Below are 21144 nucleotides of genomic sequence, written 5' to 3' on the forward strand. Positions count from 1 at the left end.
GCCTGACTGGCACTTCCACCATGGAGTCAGTTGTGTTGAGGTCTGTCTGAGAGCCTATTACCAGTCCATGATCAACTTGAAACTTGGTATATGTCCATACCGTTTAAACTTAAAATATTTTGCTTTAAATTTTGGTATAAGCCCAAAATGTGGTGGTGGGACTATGAGATGGATCATTGGTAAAGGTGCTTGCTGCCGAGACTGACTACCTGAGTTCAGTCCCTGAGACCCATATAGCCGGGGACAGATTCATGCATGTTGTCCTCTAACTTCCACACATGGGTATAACCCTTTGGTATGTAGTCAAGAATGAACTTTATTCTTGAGCCTCCTGCAAGTCTTTTATAGGAATGTGAAATTACAGGAATGTGCTACCATGCTGGTTTGTGTTGTTGAGGATCAAACCCATGGCTTCCTGGCTGCTAGGCAAGCCCTAGAGCACTGAACCAAGTCCTAGCCTGTTTTATGTATAGTTTTTCTGTAGAATTCTTACTTGGAACAGGTGAGGTTCTGGGATCTGTCTCCAGTACCATAAAACAAAAAAAAAAAAAAAAGCAAATAAGAGTGCCATGTTGGGTGGAAAGACCTTTTTGAATTTAAAAAGTCCAAGGTTCCAGGTAAATCCCTGGATAAAAAAAATAAGCCTCGATGTTTTCATCTGTAGAATGTGACATATGCCTTCCTTTCACATAGGGCCATACCACATTAGAGGTTTGCCTGGGATACAAGAGTCCTTGGCTCATAAAGTAGGTTCCACCACAATTTTTATCTTTATTCTTTTTTTTACATTTTTTTTTAGTGTGTATGTGAGTCTGTGCATATGCATATACATACATTTAAAAATTCAATAGACATCAGATATTACTTCATTTATTTTTAGAATGTCTTTTCTCCTGCCCCTCAGAAAGATGAGTGATTGGATTCCCTACATGATCTTGGCCACTCCATCTCTATTATTGGCTGCCATGGCCTTTCCTCTCCTCACCTTTCTTCACATTCTGATCCCTTTTCCTTCTACTGCAGTTCTTTTCACAGCAACCCTCAGATCTCCACATCTGCTGTAGCTTAGAGTTCACATTGAGTGACTCAGTCCAGACTGCCTGGACTAGTGGTTTCCTTTGCATGAGGTACTCATGCTCTTCCATTGCTTGGTAACAATAAACACTCAGACCCACCATCCAGTAAGAGTATTCCTAACATTCCCCAAACCTCTCTCATGTCTAGTCCAAGACAACACAAGCTTCTAGCGGGTACTTCTGAATCTGATTTCTTTTTGAAGGCTATGTGAATATGTAATAGTGTTGGTGGTCATCCAGGGGAGTGCCAAGTTTGTTCCCTGAAATGGTCAAAGAATTGAGTGTCCAAGAAAGACAGAAGACCAAGCCATAGAGAAAGCAAAAGTAAAAGTTTTATCTGAGCTGGGAGAGGCCCTAAGGGTGGGTGTCCACTAAATTGATGCTGGTTTGTGTATTTTAAAAAATATTTATTTTATGTGTATGCCTTTGAATGTATGTCTGTGTATCATATGCATACAAGGGTCAGAAGGATCCCCTAGAATTGTAATTACAGATGGTCATAAGCTGTCATGTGGGTGCTGGGAACAAAATCTGGGTCCTCTGCAAGGGCAGCAAATGTTCTCAACTACTGAGCAACCCCTCTATCCACCCCCATGCATCTGCTTGAGTATTTTACAGGGCCCCTGGGTCTTTTCCCTTCTTCCTGATGGTCCTACTCCCGTTATGCCTTGAATGAAAATGGCCTACATAGGCTCACAGGGAGTTGCACTATTTGAAAGGATAAGCACATGTTAGAGTAGGTGTGGCTAAAACCACAGTGTGCAGTCCATCCCAGATAGCTTCTAAAAAAGCAGAAAACAGTAGTAGGTGTAGCTCCCTTGAAGGCGTGGAAGTGCTGCAATGTTGGAAGTGCTGGGCTAATTCAACACTTTATACCTGCTTTATACCAGGGCAACATTTTTCTTACCAAGGAGAAAATAATTAGTGAGAAAGTTATGTAAATAACATCTTATATGGATTTAAGCCTAATGTCCAGGGAGATTATTGAGGAAACACACTAACCATTTCATCCTTTGCTGTACTTGAAAGTGATACGTTTAGGTGTTGAGTTGACAACCTAACATGTTGTCACGTGTTGGTTAATATTACTGTCAGTTTAACAGGATCTAAAGTCACTGAAGAGACTGAAGAGACAAGACTCTGGACACGCCTGTGAAAGAGTACTTGTGTTAACTGGTAGGAGAGGACCTACCCTGAATGTGAGCAACACCTCCTCATGGGCTTGGATGCCAGGTTGAATAAAATGGAGGCAGTAAGATGAGCAGCAGCTTGTGTCACTCACTGCTTCCTGGCTGGATGTAATGATGTAATGTGCCCAGCTGCTTCCTGCTCCTGCCATGTCTCTCCTCCACTGTGGTGAACTGGTTCTCCTGGAACTGTGAGCCAAAGTGAATCTGTTTTTTTTTTTTTAAAGCTGCTTTTGTTGTGTATTTTGTCCCAACAATGATACAAGCCATTAGCCAGGCATGGTGGCACATCTTTAATCCTAGTACTTAAAAAGCAAAGAGGCAGGTGGATCCCTCTGAGTTCCAGGACAACCTGGTCTACATAGGAAGTTATAGTGACAACCAGGAATATATAGAGATCTTGTCTCAACCAAACATATATGCCTGTTCCGATTTCACTTTCAGTGTAGCATTCAATAAATTATATGAGATATTCAACATTTTATTATAAAATAGACACTGAGTTTAGTGGTCCAATGGAGTTCAGAGAGGAGATGATAGAGGGCTGGATCCCTGGGCACATTACTAAGCAGCTAAATCAATGTCAGTAAGTCTTTACTTTCAGAAGAACTGGGAGAGAAACTATCAGCCTGTGTGACGAACGAGTTTTCTGTTTACTATATCAGAACAAATTCATGAATGAAACACACACACACAGATCTATAATCAAACTATCACGGACATACCATTTCACTTGCAATGCACACATAGCTAAAGGTGCTTTGTAAGATGCTTACATCCTTCACCATGTGTGCAAAGGAAAATGTACAGGGATAGACTTAGCAATGCTGCTGAGAAGAGCCCAAATCAGACTTCATACTAGGTATCTACCTATTTAAGAAAAGATTAATTAATTTAGTAAATTTGCATTATAGCATACTACACTGTGGAGCAAAAGAATTAGCTTTTTTTTTTCAGGGTTTTTTTTTTTTTCAGGGTGTGATGGTGCACACCTTTAATTCCAGCACTTGGGAGGCAGAGGCAGGTGGGTCTATGAGTTTGAGGCCAGCCTGATTTACAGAGTCAGTTCCAGGACAGCTAGGGCTACACAAAGAAACCTTGTCTCAGAAAACTTTAAAACAAAAGAACAAAAAAAAAAAAAGGAAAAAGAAAAGAGTGGGTATTCAAATTCCCTATGACATAGCATCCTATGACATGTAAATTAGTGTTGAGAGAAAATAGAAAATTATGAAAAGGTAAGCTTATCAAGTATGAAACTATTTATTCTAAAATATACACTAAAACCAATATTATATTCTCTCTCTCCTCCATGTGTGTATACATACAAGAAAGCTTTTGAAGGACACAGCTAGCTGCCTGTGGTTTGAGTGACAAGCTTTCCTCTTTTTTACTATTCATATATTTAAGAGAATTGCTATAATTAGTTAGTAATCAAAATACTCAAAACAGTCAAATACTAATTAAAACAAAAGAGGCAGATCTCAGTGAGTCTGCTGTCAGCCTAGTCTTTACAGTGAGTTCCAGTTCAGCCAGGACTACATACTGAGACCCAGAATAAAAAATTAATTAACAGAAACATTTCTGCTTTGAAGAGCTCTTCCTATGATATAATCCTCATTCTTTGCCATGTCTGACTTCCTGGAATTGTGCACGGAATCTTTTCTAGCCTGGCTGGCACACTACTCCAGGATGACCATCCAGGACTGCGGATCTGTGTCCTCATCTGAAGGGGCCCCAACTTCATTGTTACTGACATCTGTCCAACTTGCTAAAGTCCTTGTGGAAGCACTTCCTCTCCTTCCATCTTACACACTCAAAGACTCCTGTATGTGCTACTTTTTGAGTAATTTGAAACTTTTGGTTCTTTTCTCACTTGTCTATCAATTAAAACTTTTGGGCTGTTTTCACTTACTCCTGATTCCATTTCGACAGAAGCCTCAAGTCCATCATTCTGGCAAGATGACTCTTAAAAAAAAATTTTTGTGTGTGTTTTTGTTGTTGTTTTTTTTGTTTTGTTTTTTGAGACAGGGTTTCTCTGTGTAGCCTTGGCTGTCCTAGAACTCATTCTGTAGACCAGGCTGGCCTCGAACTCAGAAATCCACCTGCCTCTGCCTCCCAAATGCTGGGATTAAAGGTGTGCGCCACCACTGCCCTGCTCCTTTTTTTTTTTTTTTTTTTTTTTTGAGACAGTGTCTCTTTACATAGCACTGGTTGTCCTGGAACTCACTATGTAGACCAGGATGGCCTTGAACTCACAGAGATCACTCCAAGAAGCCACTTACAACTAAATAAAGGTCATTTCCATGGCCACCAGGCTCAACAGTATTGCTCATAAATCTCTGTTTTCTTTTCTCTCAGGTGTAGAACATGCACTAACTTTACTCACTCCAGGTGTTTCGTCTCTTCACACAAGTCCATTATCCTGATCTTTGGCCATGGTGATCACAGCCTTACCTGCACTGCACTGAAGTTGTCTTGCTAAGATCCTCTTGGCCAGTTGGTCTGTCCAGTCCCTCAACTGCCTCAGCTCAGCTGCTGGTCATTAACTACTGCTGACTCCCTCCTCTGAAAGCTGTCCTTGGCCCATGTTATACAAGGGCAGAGCACGCTAGAAAGAATAATCTCGAGACATTACCCACATTTCATTGCTCTCCAGTGTCAGGCTGGGGAAACTCCAGCTGAGGCCACTCTTGCTGAATTCCTCCTCCTGTCCCCTACTTTTTTTCTGTATTGAAACATTTCCTCTGAAAACACAGGTCCTAAGTCACTTTAACAACCTCTCTTCATCTCTGATTGTGGGGAAGCAAAGGCACCACTTTTGCTTCTAATCCACTTTCCTCTAGACTGAGTATATTTGATTCTGTAAACACTTTATCCCACAATCACAGATGGAGTTCTATCTCTTCCAAAAACCTCTCAGACTCCATTTTCAAGGAATTGCCATCACTAGATCACTCCTTTGATTTCTCATGGTTGTAAGGGAAATGACTTAACAGGTTTTAACAGAGAAGAAATTTTGAACCCTTTGAGTGCCAAGGACTTGTCTGGAAGAACATTGAAACTCATGGATCACGCTTTAGCGATCTTTTAAGTGGATAAAATAATTCAGATTACAAAAAAAAAAACCTCATTATGTTGGCATATGATGATAAGAAAACTAGGAGTTGATGAGGTGGCTCAGTGGGTAAAGATGCTTGCTGCTAAGCCTTTGACTTGAACTCGATCCTTGAAACCTACAACAAACAACACAGAGACGTGATAAATACCCACTAACTGAATTAAAGGAGAGAACAGACACATCTCCCATGCAATGTGTGTTCATGTAATGCTTCTAACCGACTAACAGTGAGTACTAGTTAAGAGAATAATGCATACAGAAACATCCACAGATTCCCTAGACTTCTCAAATTATCGTTAAACTCATTCTTGAATTTTTTTTTTGAATTTTCAAGAGAAATTAAATCTGACGACTGAAAACAAAGCAAACAGACAAACTGGTTGTGTGTCCTGTGACCCTACATTACCATACAGAAGGACAGAACGTAAAAGAATCTGTACACCCGGCCGACTGATTCGGGAAAAAGAACCGCCAAGCTCTCCAGGAAGCTGACAGGAAGTCCAGCTCCCACGACAGCGCTCACTTCCGGCGTCACTTCCCCCGCGACTTCCTCGGCTGAACATGGCAGCGCTGAGCAATGTCCGCTGGCTGACCCGAGTGAGGCCCGGGACGCCCTGGGCAGTGGGTGGGCAGGAAAACAGAGGGTTTGTCCGCGGTTTCCAAAAGAAGGCAAGGTCATCGCGGTGTAAAGGGTCTGGGTGTCCCCGATCTGACCTTGTGTCTGTCGCAGGCGGTGCTTGCTGCTCGGAACTCCGGGGCATGGAGAGGTCTCGGAACATCAGCTACGGCTCACGCCGCTTCACAGAGCCAGGTACGCTCGAGTCCAGCTTCGTTCTCGCCCATCCTTGTTGCCTCCTTGCCGCTCCCCTGGGTGCTCCTTCCCCACCTCCCTCCTGACTCCCACTTCTGCCCCTGCCCCATCTCTGCTGGCCCCATTCACAGGCACAAGATGTGAGGGTGGAGGGTGCCTTTCCTGTGACCATGCTGCCTGGGGACGGCGTGGGGCCAGAGCTCATGCATGCTGTCAAGGAAGTGTTCAAGGTGAATAGCTGGGGCGGGGAATGGGTGGTGGATCTGGCCACAGGGATGGATGGGTTGAGTTGGAAAGTCCAGACCTGACCCGATCCTGTGCTTGAACTTATCCCTGAAGGCTGCTTCTGTCCCTGTGGAATTCAAGGAGCACCACCTGAGCGAGGTGCAGAACATGGCTTCTGAGGAGAAGTTGGAGCAGGTGCTGAGTTCCATGAAGGAGAACAAAGTTGCCATCATTGGTTTGTATGGCACTCTGTCATTTAAACTCAAATGAGCAGTGCTCATAAAGCCTCTGTCTCTGCAGTGTGTATACATCAGTTTCCCAGACTGTCCTCTACTGACACTTAGGAATTTGTTTCCTTTCAGTGGGAAACCAGGAGTTAATGATGATGTCAGGAAGGGTTTGGGACCTGCTGAGGCTGTGTCACCAGAGTCAGATTCTGTTAGTCATGTTTGCGTGCCCATTCATTTTTGTTTTTTGTTGTTCTTTGTTTTTCCAGGTAGGGTTTCTCTGTGTGGCCTTGGCTGTTCTGGAACTCTCTGTAGACCAGGCTGGCCTCAAACTCACCCTTGGGAGCCTCTGCCTCCCAAGGGCTGAGATTAAAGGCATGTGCCACCCTAACCCAGTGTGCACTGCCCATTTTAACCAGTCTGTTTCTTCTGCTGTGCTGTTTTATTCCCCATATTAGATTTTTAAAAATAAATTAACTAATTAATTAATTTATTGCTTGCTTGCTTCTACGTTTCTCCCTATAGGCCATTTTTCTAATCTGTTTCCTTGGACAGCCTGACTTCCAGGGCCAGCTTTTGCCGAGGAAAGTCAGTTCTTTATAACCTGGCTCCTGGCTTTCCTGGTTTCCTTTCTACAACGTGTTCTGTGCTTTGCTCGCAATCAGCTGTCCTAATTGTCCTGTATATGTCATTATGTCACCCATCAGGATCTTCACTCACTTGTGGCATCAGTTGGTTGCCATTGGATGCTACTGAAAATAACATATATAACTCAGTCCCTCTGAGTGCCTTGGGGCAAGATTGATCCTCACCATCATAATATCTAATTTCTTCTTTTTGTTTCTTCTTTGTGCACAGCTACTATCAAACGACAATCAACCAACAACCCCTCTGCCTCTCAGGACCCTAGCATTTCTAGCATTTCTATGCCCTTTGAAAAGCTCCCAGATTTCTGTTTTTTTTTTTTTTTAAATTGGATATTTTATTTACATTTTAGATGTTATCTCCTTACCCCATTCCCTCCCCACCCCCACCCAGTAACCCCCCTATCCCATCCCCCCTCCTCCTGCTTCTATGAGGATGTGCCCCCACCTATTCCCCCACTCCCACCTCCCCACCCTCGAATTCCCCCACACTCAGTGTCCAGCCTTCATGGGACCAAGGATCTTTTCTCCCACCTATGCCCCACAAGGCCATCCTCCCTTACATATACAGCTGGAGCCATGGGTCCCTCCCTGTGTGCTCCCAGGCTGGTGGTTTAGACCCTGGGAGCTCTGGTTGGTTGGTATTGTTGCTCTCCTCATGGGGCTGCAAACCCCTTCAGCTCCTTCAGTCTTCACTCTAACTCCTCTATTGGGAACCCCATGATCAGTTCAATGGTTAGCTGTGAGCATCCACTTCTGTTTATGTCAGGCTCTGGCAGATCTCTAAGGAGACAGCTATATCAGGCTCCTGTCAGCATGCACTTCCTGACACCCACATCAACGTCTACTGTTGGTGACTGTACATGCTCCCAGATTTCTAAATGATACACAATCACAGAAACTATTTGCTGTTGGCAAAACCACACCCAGCATAAGGCAAATCATTATCAGCTGCTATGGGTAGTCTGAAGAAGCCCCGTATCCCACACCTGGGAGTAAAAGAAAAACATATACTGTTTTGGTGTTTTCTAAAGAAACCAAAATTCTCATTACAAAACCCTCATTTATAGTTTCTCCTTGCCCCTTAATAAAGTCATATTTATGGTTTCTTGGTGTAAGAGCATGGGCCTATCATTTGGGGGAATCACTGGTCAACCCACTGAATATACGTAACCAAAGAACTAACTAATTAGGTACCAGCTTTTCTGTAACATTTCCTACTATTATCAGAGGGGATTGCTCTTCTGTGCTCCTATGCTTATGGTTACTACCATCCCTATAGTACTTACGTTGCCTTTCCCAGTGTATTGCTTGTTCACTGAGAACAGGAGTTGTGTGATTGTGATTGATATCCCTATTGCTGCACATACATAGTCAATTGTCAGTAAATAGTAGCTGAGAAAATGGAAAGTCAGTAGACACAGGAATATAAGGAAGGCCATTGATTCCTTATCCTTGCTTTTCAGCTTGGCATTAAACCCAGGTTCTTGGATTAAAAAAAAAAAATAGCTCTTAGGTCATTTAGCAATTTCGAAGTAGTATCTAAAGCTAAAGTATTACACTCAGTTATCTAATTTTAGCCACATTATTCTCCTGTGCCTCTTGGCACTGCCAATAAAAGAGCTGAGGGACTTGGGAGTGGGAGATGGAGCCTAGGTTGTATGAAGTCAATGGGGAGATTGGACACTTGTCTAACATTAGTTCTATACGTGGTTCTCACAGGAAAGATCTATACCCCGATGGAGTATAAGGGCGAGCTAGCCTCCTATGATATGCAACTGAGGTAGGTAGATGGTGGGCTTGGGACTGAGGGGTGCTGGGCACTGAGCACAAAGCTCATGGCTGTCTACTCTCAGGCGCAAGTTGGATTTGTTTGCCAACGTAGTCCACGTGAAGTCACTTCCTGGTTACAAGACCCGGCACAACAATCTAGACCTAGTGATCATTCGAGAACAGACAGAAGGGGAGTATAGCTCTCTGGAACATGAGGTAAGGCCAAAAAACTATGGAGGACAAGGAGAGGCAAGCCTCCTTACTTCTTCCCTAGTGTCACCAGCCACTTCCCTCCCACCCAGAGCGCAAGGGGTGTCATTGAGTGCCTGAAGATTGTCACTCGAACCAAGTCTCAGAGGATTGCAAAGTTTGCATTTGACTATGCCACCAAGAAAGGGCGGAGTAAGGTCACAGCTGTCCATAAAGCCAACATCATGTGAGGCATGGTTTTGGGGGGTTTTGGGGGGCTGGGTTCCTGAAGAGGTATCCATCCCCTGAACTCTTAATGATTTTTGCCTTTGGCCTGTGAACAGGAAACTTGGGGATGGGTTGTTCTTACAGTGCTGTGAGGAAGTTGCTGAACTGTACCCTAAAATCAAGTTTGAAACAATGATCATAGACAACTGCTGCATGCAGGTAAGGCCCTTTGGGAGTGTCCAGAGAGCAGGGAGTGGAAGTCCATCCATCAATCAACTCTCACTCTCTCTGGAACTCTTCTTTATTCTATCTAACTCCTAGCTGGTGCAGAATCCTTACCAGTTTGATGTGCTTGTGATGCCCAACCTCTATGGGAACATTATTGACAATTTGGCTGCTGGCCTTGTTGGGGGAGCTGGTGTGGTTCCTGGTGAGAGCTACAGTGCAGAGTATGCAGTTTTTGAGACGGTGAGCAAGATTATCTTTTCCCTAGGGATGGTGGTACAGACCTTTAATTCAATACTTGGGAGGTGGAGGCAGAGGCAGAGGCAGAGGCAGGTGGATCTCTGTGAATTCAAGCCAGCCTGGTCTGTATAGTTCCAGGACAGCCAGAGAGAGAGCTCCATAGTGAGACCCTGTAAAAAAAAAAACAAACAAAAAAAAAACCAATTCTGGTAGTCATCTGTACCTACCCTTTCCTAACCTCTGGTAGGTCTGCTGTATTCTATCCCAGTGCCTCACTTGGAAATGACTATGGCTGCCTCCTCTCCCACCCTAGTCTTCTCAGTCAGCTTAGTCTTCCCTTCCCTTTTCCTGTGCCATAATACATTTTATAGGCCTGTACCTCTGCACATGCCTGTCTTCCTTCCAGTGATTCTAGCTTGCTCTTTTCCACAGGGTGCTCGGCACCCGTTTGCCCAGGCAGTGGGCAGGAATATAGCCAATCCCACAGCCATGCTGCTGTCAGCTTCCAACATGCTGCGGCACCTCAAGTAGGTTATTGGAAGCTGACTTGGTGGTGTGGGTGGGGGCTGGGTGTTGGAAGGGGAAGCACAAGTGGGAAGGAAAGTAAGGGTGGGAGTGTTGTGGTTGGAGTGTCAGCTTCTCTCGTCTCTTGGCAGTCTTGAGTATCACTCCAGCATGATTGCAGATGCTGTGAAGAAGGTGATCAAAGTTGGCAAGGTGAGTTTCGAAAGGCTTCTAGGGCTCAGCACTGTGCTATTGCTGGGACCTGAGGGACCTCACCCCTCCAGGCCCCCATAATACCTGCTCTGTGATCTCAGGGCTGTTGACTTCCCTCTCTCGGCTGTTTCATCCTCTTGGTCTTCTTTGCCTTAGTTCCATCCGCTGTTCCTTTTCCTGCTCCATCCTTTGCCCGTCTTGGGCCATCTGATGGCAGACCTTGCAGCTTTTTGTCTGGGGTAGAGATTGCAGGCACGGTTAGGTGCCTGGTTTTCTTCCCACCTGGTCTCATTTCCTGCAAGGTAACCTCATCTCATCCTTCCTGATATGCACGATCCATCTGCTCGGCCTCCTGTATTGCCTTGCCTGCCTAAGTGGCCAGGTCTTGACCTCATACCTCACTTCCTTCCATTTTCTTCTTTCTTGGCCTCCATCTCATCATGCTTGCCCCATTTCCTTCACGGGCTCTTTCTTCTTCCCCACGGCCATTGCTGCTGGTGGTTGTAGGTACGGACTCGAGACATGGGAGGCTACAGCACCACAACTGACTTCATCAAATCTGTCATCGGCCACCTGCACCCCCACGGGGGCTAGAGCCCTTACTCCCTCCAACTTCAAAAGGACCACGCTTCGTACACATCCCTTCAGTACAGTGGACCAGAAGAGAACATCTAGGCAGACTATAATTGCTTTTCTGGCACAGGCTAGGTTGTCCTGGGGGCTGGTGTTAAGGTACCTCAGAGGGTGGATTGTTGGGACAAGGCCTAGACCACAAGATGATGACAACTTTTTCCCACAGGTTCGAACCTCAGATATGGGTGGTTATGCCACATGTCATGACTTCACCGAAGCTGTCATTGCTGCCCTATCATAAATCCTACACATGCCCATGTAAAAATATTCAATAAACAAAACAAACACACATGCTATCTGGTTTTGTGTTTTTATTGGGGTTTATGGGCAGGAGCTGCCACTGTAAGGTATGCCCCTCCCACCAAGCAGGTCCATCCTAATCCTCCTGTGCTTTCTGAGACTTTTTCTTTTTCTTTGTGCTGCTCTTTGTGCAGCTAGCAGCAGCCTCAGGCTCCTCCTTAGAAAATTTCCTTTTCTTCTTTGGGGTGGGGCTTGCTGCCTCTTCTGGTTCACTGGCCACTTCCTCCTTGGGTGAAGATTTCTTTCTCTTAGGGGCACTTAAGCTGCTAGTGGCCATCTCTTCAAGGTCACTGGCCAACTCCTCCTTGGGAAAAGCTTTCTTTTTCTTGGTTTTAGGCAAAGAGACAGGTGGATCTTCCATTCCATTTTCCTGCAGGGTCTCCTGGGGTTGTTTTAGCTTTTTCTTCTTCTTTGGCTTTTCCTGTACCTCCTGAAGGGGGAATAAGACATGGGCTATGTTGCTTACATTTGTTAGCAGCCACAGCTCCCTTTAGAATCCAGGCAGAAGAGCAAACCTAGTACTTCTGGTGACTTAATGCATGGGCACTTTGGTGATCACCTCACATTTTAGCAGAATTTCCCTGGCCCTCTTAAGCCCTAGAGAAAACCCCCTGTATGCTGGTCACGATGGACATCATGCAGAGCTCCCAGGGGACCCTAAAATGAAAATCACTAGTAGCTCAAGATTTAAAAAAAACCCTAGGGGACAATTCTAAACTGTCACATTGGTGACCTCCCTGCCCCCACCCCCATCATGAGACACTATCACCTCCAGACACAGAACAGGGAGAGCAGGAATTCACACTACCCCCGTTGAGGACTCCTGGGAGGCAGCCGAGGACAGAGCACACTTGCCCATGGAATGGGCCATGTGCTACAACCAGCATTCTGGGCTCTTGGCAAGTTCTCTCAGCACCTATCTCCTCCCTATAGAATCAAGAGGTAGTTTTAGGTGTTTTGGTCCAAAAAGCCCAAGCTCCAGACCAGGGTTTGATGTCCTGTGTTCCACTATTGAAAAGCCTACAACCTAGGATCCATGTAGAGGACTGACCTCACATTCTTCTGGAGTACTATTTTCTGAAGATGCCTGGGCCAGCGCAGCCAGTCGCTTCTTTTCCTTCTTCAAGCGTTTCTTCTCCTGTTTTTCCAGCTTTCTGGTGATTTCAGCAGCAGCTTCCTCTGCCTGGCAAAAAGCAAAGTGCTGAAAACCCAGAAGACCCCTGACTCCCACAACATTTCCAGTCTTGCCGGATCAGGCTCATTAAATCAGTTTTATTGCCTCCATTTCTGAAGGTCAGGCCAAGTCAGTTCATCATCTCCAACAGTGGTATTTATCTATGGCATTTAGCCACCACAAAGCACACACTGACCTGAACCACGGCTTCCTTCATGACATCCAGGTTCTTCCGTGGAATCTCTCCAGTCTCATAGAAAGACAGCCGCTCCTCAACTTGTTCTCGGAGTTTTTCTCCAAATACACTTGTGGGGACCTCTAGATATGTGTGTATGTGTAAACAAAGCCAATTACAACCCTTGAAACGACAAACTGCTCCCCAGTCCCTTTCCCCTCAGCTTCACTCAGACCCAAAGTGTCAACACTCACTAGGTGAACTCTGTTGACGAAAAATATTACCATCATTGTAGAAGCTGCCAAGGTAGTAGGTCGCTCCCCTCCCCACTGTAACCCATTCACTCAAATGGCAAATTCCCCATCCATACCAGAGAAGCAATCAATTCTTGAAGCAATACTGCATTTGTTTGCTAGGTATCGGGAGATACGGCCTTTGTTCTTTGCAGCTGCTCGGCCAATGAAGGTGGAATGAAAAATGAGTCCATATTTTGGTGTGTTACCCCTTGTCTTCAGGGCTCTGTGAGAATATTCAGTCAACAGTTTAGTCAGAACACTTGACCCAAATGGCCAAGTTCCCCTCGTCCAACAATTTCCCACCAGGCTTGGCTGAACTTTCTACCTCAACACGTGCCAACCTAGCTCCCAGAGGCAGAGAGGGAAGGCACCCAATTTGCTGACCTGTAAACTTGGTCCCTTTTTGCTGGGCCCTGGGAATCACTCAGACACCAGGACTGGCCATCACCCCCATAGCAGAGGCCTGCATAGGTCAGGTCGCCCTGGTCAGCCATCATTGTAATCCCCAAACAAAGCAGTGGACACCAGAAGCAGCACCTGACATGGGCAGGCGCCCTCACTGGTACCTGAACAGGGCCTTTTCAGCCCCAAGGATCTGTACTGTGGACGCTGGGTACTTGGCCAGGTTGGTGAGGCTGCCAGCATGAGCAATGAGGCGTGCACCTACCTGGAGAAAGATCCAAGGAGGAGGTCAGATGAACGAGTGGGAACTCGACCTCCCAGTCTCATCCCCTTTTCTCCTCCCCACCATGCAACAACTAGGGACAACATGCTAGCCACAAGTATAGCGGTACAGAATGCCAAGTTTTACTCCCCCACTTTTGTGTCCCCCATGACGCACCGCTTCCCCAATTAAGGCTGACAGGCTGGGGGCTACTTGGCTCATCTTGGAGCGAAGGTAAGTGTGTAGGCTCTGGCGATACTCTGACAAAGACACCACACGACTGGAGAAGCTCTCGATGTTTATCAAGTCGATAGCAGATATGTCCATGCCTAGGAAACACCTAGTGTGAACAGGGGGACCAAGCACTCAAGGAGTCTCGTACCTTATACAGGCTGCCGCGCTCCGCACTGACCCATGGAGGACCGAGAGGCATCCAAAATGGCCTTAGCCTTGGCCCCATCCATTGTAATTTCTTCCAGTTTCTCTAACTTTTCCTCATTCAGCTCCCTGCGGTTCCCAATGAACTGAGCCAGGCGACAGTATGTGGCATTGTCGTTGACGATCTTCACCAGCTCTGGAAAGTGGTAGCCATACCACTCCCTGCAGAGGAACAATCACTGCCTGATCCAGCTGTCAAACCTGATCTCAGGTCCCAGACTCCCTTAGATCCGTGTCTCCCTATTCACAATACAGACCAGGCAAGGTGGCCTAGGCTGGGGTGTACATAGGGTAGGTTTATTCTGCCTCCTCTTTCTATACAGTCAGTGTAGGAACACAGCCTGTGGTAAGCACAAGGAGGCCTGGCTTTGGTCCATGATCCTACCCACACTAATTATCAGCCCTGCTTGACTTTAAGTTTGTAACAGCTAAAATATAGGCAAAAGAAACAAGTGTTTGGTCACCTCTCTACCTTACCTGACACGCATGGAGAAGGTATTGATATCTTTATCCAGTTGGTCCAGGAGGCTTATGGACTGAATGATCATGTTGTCCACCCGGTTCACATTAAATTTAACTTTGGCACGAGAATAGCTGTGGCCCAGCCCTAGCTGGGCTTTACAAGCAGAAAGATCTGTCAGACCCTTTACCAGATTATGGAAATGCAGACGAACTCCTAAAAAGAAGGTGGGACTATGAGTGAGGACCTTCCATAACTATTCACAGCTGATAACTATCACCAGGCCCTCTCCTGGCTTCTGAGGGCACTGCATCCATGTGGTGGCATAATACATGAAATAGGACTCTCACCTCGAAGGATCTCAGCTATCACACCACCAGTTTGGCAGTTGTACCCCAACTCTTCCTGTATGGCAGCACCAATCTTGGGGTCTCCAACCCCCAGAAGTACCTTCTTCTTTTTAGATGGCAGGTATGTCTCCAGGAGCAGGCGGAGGTCCTCATGAACAACACCTTGGGACAAAGAACACAGCTCTAACTAACAGGCTGAAGCATGCTCTAGCTATAAAAGTGGACTCTGCCTCCAATCGGATCATACAGTAACACCCTTCCCTTCAGGCATTGCTCAGAAACATGGAGTCGTCAGTGACCACTCAGGGGATTGACAGATTCTCAAGTCATCATTGCAAAGCCCGGCTCAACCACAGGCCCAGGAGCACAATTGTGAAGCATTTAAATGTTCTAAACTGCCACTTTGTAGGTCTCAGATAATCCCTAGAATTTTCAAGCTTAGAAGAAAATCATATAAGAACATCATCAACCATCCAGAAATCACATTATCCCGGAGGGGCCAACTCACCTTCAGACACAGCATTGGCATTTTCCAAGGCCACCTGGGATGAAGAAAAGGGACAAAAGGCCACCAGACGAACGACATTGTGGAATTTGCCAAGATTAAGCACACACTCCTCCACCTGTGGAGAGAAAGATGAATGGGCTTTCTTTGAATTTGGCTTCTACAGCGCAGTAAAGCAGAACAGCAACCAGCTGCTGTATCAAGTGGTGCCAGGGCCCTGCATCCCGACTCCTCTTTAATTCTCAAAAAATGGGAGTATGAGATGTTTATCTCCAATTGCTCTTAATTATATTGATTTGCGTTAGAGTCTCCTCATTCTAGAGCTCTCCCCCCCCCGCCCCGCCCGGTGCGGTCGGCCACGTGGGAACACGCGGTGCATGCTGGGGTTTGGCGGCCTTAGGGGCTGCATTGCAGCACCCGAGCCCACCGATTCCACCCACCTGCGGCAACAGCAGGCTGATCTCCTCTACTTCCTTCAGCGCTAACAGCGCGTAGCCGACCGCATGCTCGAACAGCACGTGCAGCAGAACCTGAAAAGGGAACCGGCGCGCGGCCATCAGTCAAACTTCCGAGTCCGCTGGACCGCTGCTAGAGCAGGTCCTGGCCTAAACTCCGAACCCGAACCCGAATGCAAACCCAGACGCACACTGAGGCCTTCACAATGCAAATAGCCCACAACCACTCCTCACCATGGCGCCTGCTCCGTGCCCAGCTCGCAATGCGGCTAGCGCGCTCTGGCGCGCGGAACCAGACTGCGGAGACCACGCCTTCTCCCGTTTGACCAATCAGAGGCTGAGGACGGAACCATTTTTATGTCTTCGGAGGGGTTCGCAGGTGTGGTATGGTCCGTCGAGTGGGTTGGACTGCCGCGGGCGCGAGCGGGCCTGCCCATCCCTGCCTCTGCGGCTGCGCGAGCCGGTAGTATGTCTGGAGTGAATGGCGCCGGTCTTACCCGCAGGCTGTAGGGCGGCCTGGAGATTACCCTTCTCCGTTTCTCGTGCTTTTGCCACCCGTGTGCCGGGCGGCAGAATTCGGTGAGAGACAAGAGGCTCCCTGATGAGCCTCGCAGGTTTTCCGCTGCCCAGATATTCCAGATCCTCGCCTTCCGCCTGGGACTCGGTCACCGACGCTGCAGAAATGGCGTCTTCTTGCTGCCTGCCTCTGCCTCTTAAATTTTGTTCAAGAAAAGTGTTGGTGCGAGCAGAGGCGAAGATAAGGGCGGCTTACCTCTTCCTAGTTTAGTTCTGTTTCTTGCCCTGCTTTATAGAGCCCAGCTCTGCTCGGCACCACGTGGTGCTCATGGCCGCGTAGGCCCTAAATTTCTTGCAAGGAGCTGCTTTCCTCTTTTCCAGTGCCACTTTTAGACACACCGAGGTGACTAAAATTAATTTTGCTTTAAAGAGAAAAAATTACGTTACTTTAGTGTTAGGAATATAAATCCCAAACTCTATTATCTTAAATAGTTTATGCCTTACAGAAAATACTAATGCTGAGGGGATTTCTCTCCTACCTCCCGTCACTCTTCATTTTCTTTACATTTTTCTTCATTTCCTTCATTTTTCCTGACCTCATCCCTCTTCCTACCCTCCCCACTTCTTTTCCCTTCCTCCTCCCCTTCACCATCCCCAGGGTTGGCTTTCAGGTGACTGTAGCAGACTGTGTATACTCTTTGAACCTCTACCAGTCCTGTGTATTAGTGAGTTCAAGGCAGGGCCTCCAGCTGAACTCTGCTACAACTCCTAAGGGAGTTTGAAAATTCTTAGAACTGTAAGGCACATTTATAAGTTGTATCTGACTGGTTTTCTTTCTTTCTTTTTTTTTTTTTTTTTAGTTCTTTCTAGACGAGACAGGGTTTCTCTGTGTAGCCCTGGCTGTCCTGGAACTCACTCTGTAGACCAGGCTGGCCTCGAACGCTCGAACTCAGAGATCCGCCTGCCTCTGTCTCCCAAGTGCTAGGATTAAAGGTGTGCGCTACCACCGCCCTGCCTGACTGGTTTTCTTAACTCAGTGAATTTACAGAATTCACACACAGGGTGGAGAGAGAGATGGCTCAGTGGTCAAGAGTGCTGACTACTCTTCCACAGGTCCTAGGTTCAATTCCCAGCACCTATGTGGCATCTCACATCCACCTGCAACTCCAGTTCCAGTTCTGTTGCTTTCTTTTGGCCTCCATGGGCACCAGGCACATATGTGGTACACATACATGCATGTAAACATTTTAAAAATTGAAGCACATTGCTCATTTTATTTCACTTACAAATCTATATTAAGCATTAAACAATGATTAAATCGTAATAATCTCAGTATTACAGATATGGTTATTACTGCATTTTGGTTTATGATCTCAAAACTAAATCAGTCGCTACTTTTCCCGTTTAAAAAGAAGATGTTATTGTGCACGTGCGCTGGCTTCTCTGCAGGTGTGCGTGGCACTGTGTGTGTAAGTCAAGACAACTTTTGGGAGTTGGTTCTCTCCTTCAACCACATGGGTCCCAAGGATTGAACTTGAGTCTTCAGGCTTGGTAAGGAGTGTCTACCCACTGAGCCACCTCATCAGCCCCACATTTCAAATTTTTTAGAGTGGAATTACCAAATTAATCTGTTGAATACTTAACTGTTGATTTCTTTCTTTCTTTCTTTCTTTCTTTCTTTCTTTCTTTCTTTCTTTTTTTTTTTTTGTTTTTTTTCGAGACAGGGTTTCTCTGTGTAGCCCTGGCTGTCCTGGAACTCACTCTGTAGACCAGGCTGGCCTCGAACTCTCCAACTCAGAAATCCGCCTGCCTCTGCCTCCCAAGTGCTGGGATTAAAGGCGTGTGCCACCACTGCCCGGCCGATTTCTTAAACATGACAAATAATTACCATACATGGTCAAATAGATGATTCCAGAATATAATGGGAAATAGTAATGGTATAACTCCATTATTTTTTAACTTATCCTAAATCGTTATGTTTTTAGAGGTGCTTAAGTACTAACGATTTTCCAGTAAGAGGTTAGAGTTTCTTAGTCGGTTACAGAGTTAATTTGGTAGTTCATGGACAGTATTAAGTAAGTAGGATATAGAGCCTAGGAGATCATATGTCCCAGGGTATTGAGTACTGATTGCAAATCTTTTTGTCTTAGCTGTACATACTTACACACATATATGTACACATAGAAATCTCATATATTCACATATATGTAAACTATATGTATATATTTGTATAAATTTAGAACATAGAAACTCTTGAGAGAGCTGGGCGGTGGTGGCACACGCCTTTTATCCCAGCACTTGGGAGGCAGAGACAGGTGGGTTTCTGAGTTCTAGGCCAGCCTGGTCTACAGAGCGAGTTCCAGGACGGCCAAGGCTACACAGAGAAACCCTATCTCGAAAAACCAAAAAAAAAAAAAAAAAAAGAAAGAAAGAAAAAGAAAAAATCTCTTGAGAGGTCTTCAGTGAGCAAAAGAGTCATGGAGTAAGTTGGCTGTAAATTGTCTAATGAAGCTGGCTTGGATAATGAAGTGGACTTGGATAGTCAAAGAAATGGGTATGTATTACAACTAGGAAGCTACAAGTGCTTGGCAGGACATGGTGGAACACACATTTAGTTCTGGTACTTGGAAGGCAAAAACAGGCCTGGTCTACATAGAAATTCCAAGGCAGGCAAGGTTACCCAGTGAAACTGTTTCAAGAAAAGAAAGCTATAAATGCTTGTGATTAGATGAGGAGATACAGCACAAACAAGCAAAACAACAAGATATTCCTTTGGCTTCCTCACCTCCGCCACTTCATTAAAATGTCCCCTCTGGAGTTGAATGGTGACACACACCTTTAATCACAGCACTTGAGAGGCAGATATCTCAAAATTCAAGGCTAGTTTGGTCTATATCAATAGCTCCAGGCTAATCAGGGTTACATAGTAAGACAGTAAGACCCCATTTCAAAAAAAAAAAGTCCTCTAATACTTATAATTCTGAACCTAGTGGGCATCTGTAGATTGTGATTTCAGACACCATTTCTTCTTTCCCTAGGATTCTTTGATAAATTGCTCTTGCCTAAGTTCAGACAGACTTTTCCTATCGAGGTAGACTTTTGTAAAGTTGTTGCTTTTTGTCCCCAAGTTATCCTTCTCCCTGAATATGAAATATCCTTCCTGAATATTTCTTTCTTTTTTTTTTTAAAGATTTATTTATTTTACTTAGTATGAGAACACTGTAGCTGTCTTCAGACACGCCAGAAGAGAGCATTGAATCCCATTACAGATGGTTGTGAGCCACCCTGTGGTTGCTGAGAATTGAACTCAGGACCTCTGGAAGAGCAATCAGTGCTCTTAACTGCTGAGCCATCTCTCCAGCCCCTACTTCCTGAATATTTCTAAAGCAGAAATTCATGTTTTGCTTATGGTTGTTCATAGTGAATGAAGTACTAAGAGAATTATAGGTGCTGATATCCCATAATCACCCATGGTAGTTGTTCTCCAGAAAAGCCAGTGATGTGGCCCCACAGACACAGGCAGATTGAGTCTGCTATTTCTGGACCTTTTGCATGCTTGTGGACTTTGAGTTGCCTCATAAGAAGTGAAGATACTGTGCTTATGAGTCCCATGGAGGCTACATGGAGGTAGAGGTCAAGCCTTCCAACTATCCCTGACAAAACAGTAGACATGTGTTGTACCCCTGGCCACTATCTCTCACTGCAGCTGCGTGAGACCCTAGACGTGACAAGAAGAGCCATGTGTGTACTCTGTCTATTCACAAAATTGTGAAAAATATTGTGGCTTCAAAGCCATTAAATTTATGGGTGACTTATTAATCTACAGTAAATATGAATCAAAGAAAGCAAACCTGTGTGGGATTCTCAAGCTCTGTGACTTACAGTTTGACCAGAAATTAATCACCTGACCTTGAGACTGTTTCTTCAGAATAAAGATTAAAGATTCATTCATCCCTTTAATATACCTTTATTGACTATCTGGTATTGGGGCAGGTATGAAATAGATAGGTCCCTGACGTAGTGGGCACTCAAATGCTAGTGGTCATTCATCTTGCTTTCTGGGTCATTTTTATTGTTGTAATATTATTTGGGACAAGTTCTTACTATTAAACTCTGGCTGGCCTGGAACTCACTCTGTAGACCCATTGGCTTTAGCTCAGAGATCCAATTGCCTCTTCCTCCTAATGCTGGGATTAAAGGTGCACACCACTACACCTAACTTCTCTTTAAAATTATTGAGTGCTTTAACAAAATGTGCAAGACCTTTGTAATATCTTTGTATAGTATTTTTCTTTCCCCTGTTGTGATTTTGGTGATGGAACCCAGGGCCTCAAGGATGCCAGGCAAGTGCTCCATCACTGGGCTGTCTCTCCAGCTCGCCTTTTTGTTCATTTGTCAATAGCATACCGTTTTATATAAAAATTTCCTAGCATCAATTTTTACACACCCTCTGAAGTTCATTTTTTAAAATGACTTCAATCATTCACTTACGTGTGTAAACAATACATTGTCTCTAAA

At 45.4% G+C, this 21144-nt stretch overlaps 2 protein-coding genes and 5 non-coding genes across 8 annotated transcripts; 1 reads left to right on the plus strand and 6 right to left on the minus strand.

The window, feature by feature from the left end:
• The first annotated feature begins 5914 nt into the window (after positions 1-5914).
• Idh3b (isocitrate dehydrogenase (NAD(+)) 3 beta) lies at positions 5915-11584 on the plus strand. 2 transcript variants are annotated; one of them, XR_003709655.1, is made up of 13 exons: positions 5915-5978; positions 6112-6192; positions 6324-6422; positions 6532-6652; positions 9011-9071; positions 9145-9277; positions 9364-9497; positions 9595-9697; positions 9800-9946; positions 10376-10470; positions 10600-10660; positions 11168-11368; positions 11460-11584. XR_003709655.1 is itself a non-coding variant. In XM_028754644.1 (12 exons), the coding sequence occupies exons 1-12, from the start codon at positions 5943-5945 to the stop codon at positions 11252-11254; spliced, it is 1158 nt and encodes a 385-aa protein (XP_028610477.1). In that variant the 5' UTR covers positions 5915-5942; the 3' UTR covers positions 11255-11584. The 2 variants fall into 2 exon arrangements, 1 of the variants encoding a protein (XP_028610477.1); XM_028754644.1 differs by having other exon boundaries at positions 11168-11584.
• Positions 11585-11589: 5 nt separating this feature from the next.
• Nop56 (NOP56 ribonucleoprotein) lies at positions 11590-16463 on the minus strand. Its single transcript, XM_028754641.1, has 12 exons — positions 16345-16463; positions 16096-16185; positions 15659-15773; positions 15151-15312; positions 14818-15016; positions 14315-14502; positions 14080-14231; positions 13805-13905; positions 13313-13461; positions 12964-13085; positions 12645-12776; positions 11590-12023 (listed from the first exon to the last, which is right to left on the minus strand). Exons 1-12 carry the CDS (start codon positions 16345-16347, stop codon positions 11670-11672), a joined length of 1767 nt encoding a protein of 588 aa, XP_028610474.1. The 5' UTR covers positions 16348-16463; the 3' UTR covers positions 11590-11669.
• LOC114612328 lies at positions 12843-12914 on the minus strand. The gene has a single exon (XR_003709987.1). It is a non-coding gene; the product is annotated as a small nucleolar RNA SNORD57 (small nucleolar RNA).
• On the minus strand, positions 13168-13237 carry LOC114612336. The gene has a single exon (XR_003709988.1). It is a non-coding gene; the product is annotated as a small nucleolar RNA SNORD56 (small nucleolar RNA).
• Positions 13657-13742, minus strand: LOC114612405. Its single transcript, XR_003710007.1, has one exon. It is a non-coding gene; the product is annotated as a small nucleolar RNA SNORD86 (small nucleolar RNA).
• LOC114612346 lies at positions 14571-14703 on the minus strand. The gene has a single exon (XR_003709991.1). It is a non-coding gene; the product is annotated as a small nucleolar RNA SNORA51 (small nucleolar RNA).
• LOC114612411 lies at positions 15421-15488 on the minus strand. The gene has a single exon (XR_003710009.1). It is a non-coding gene; the product is annotated as a small nucleolar RNA SNORD110 (small nucleolar RNA).
• Positions 16464-21144: the final 4681 nt, after the last annotated feature.

Source organism: Grammomys surdaster, unplaced genomic scaffold, assembly GCF_004785775.1.
Source record: "Grammomys surdaster isolate TR1022 unplaced genomic scaffold, NIH_TR_1.0 129, whole genome shotgun sequence".
NCBI classification, from domain to species: domain Eukaryota; kingdom Metazoa; phylum Chordata; class Mammalia; order Rodentia; family Muridae; genus Grammomys; species Grammomys surdaster.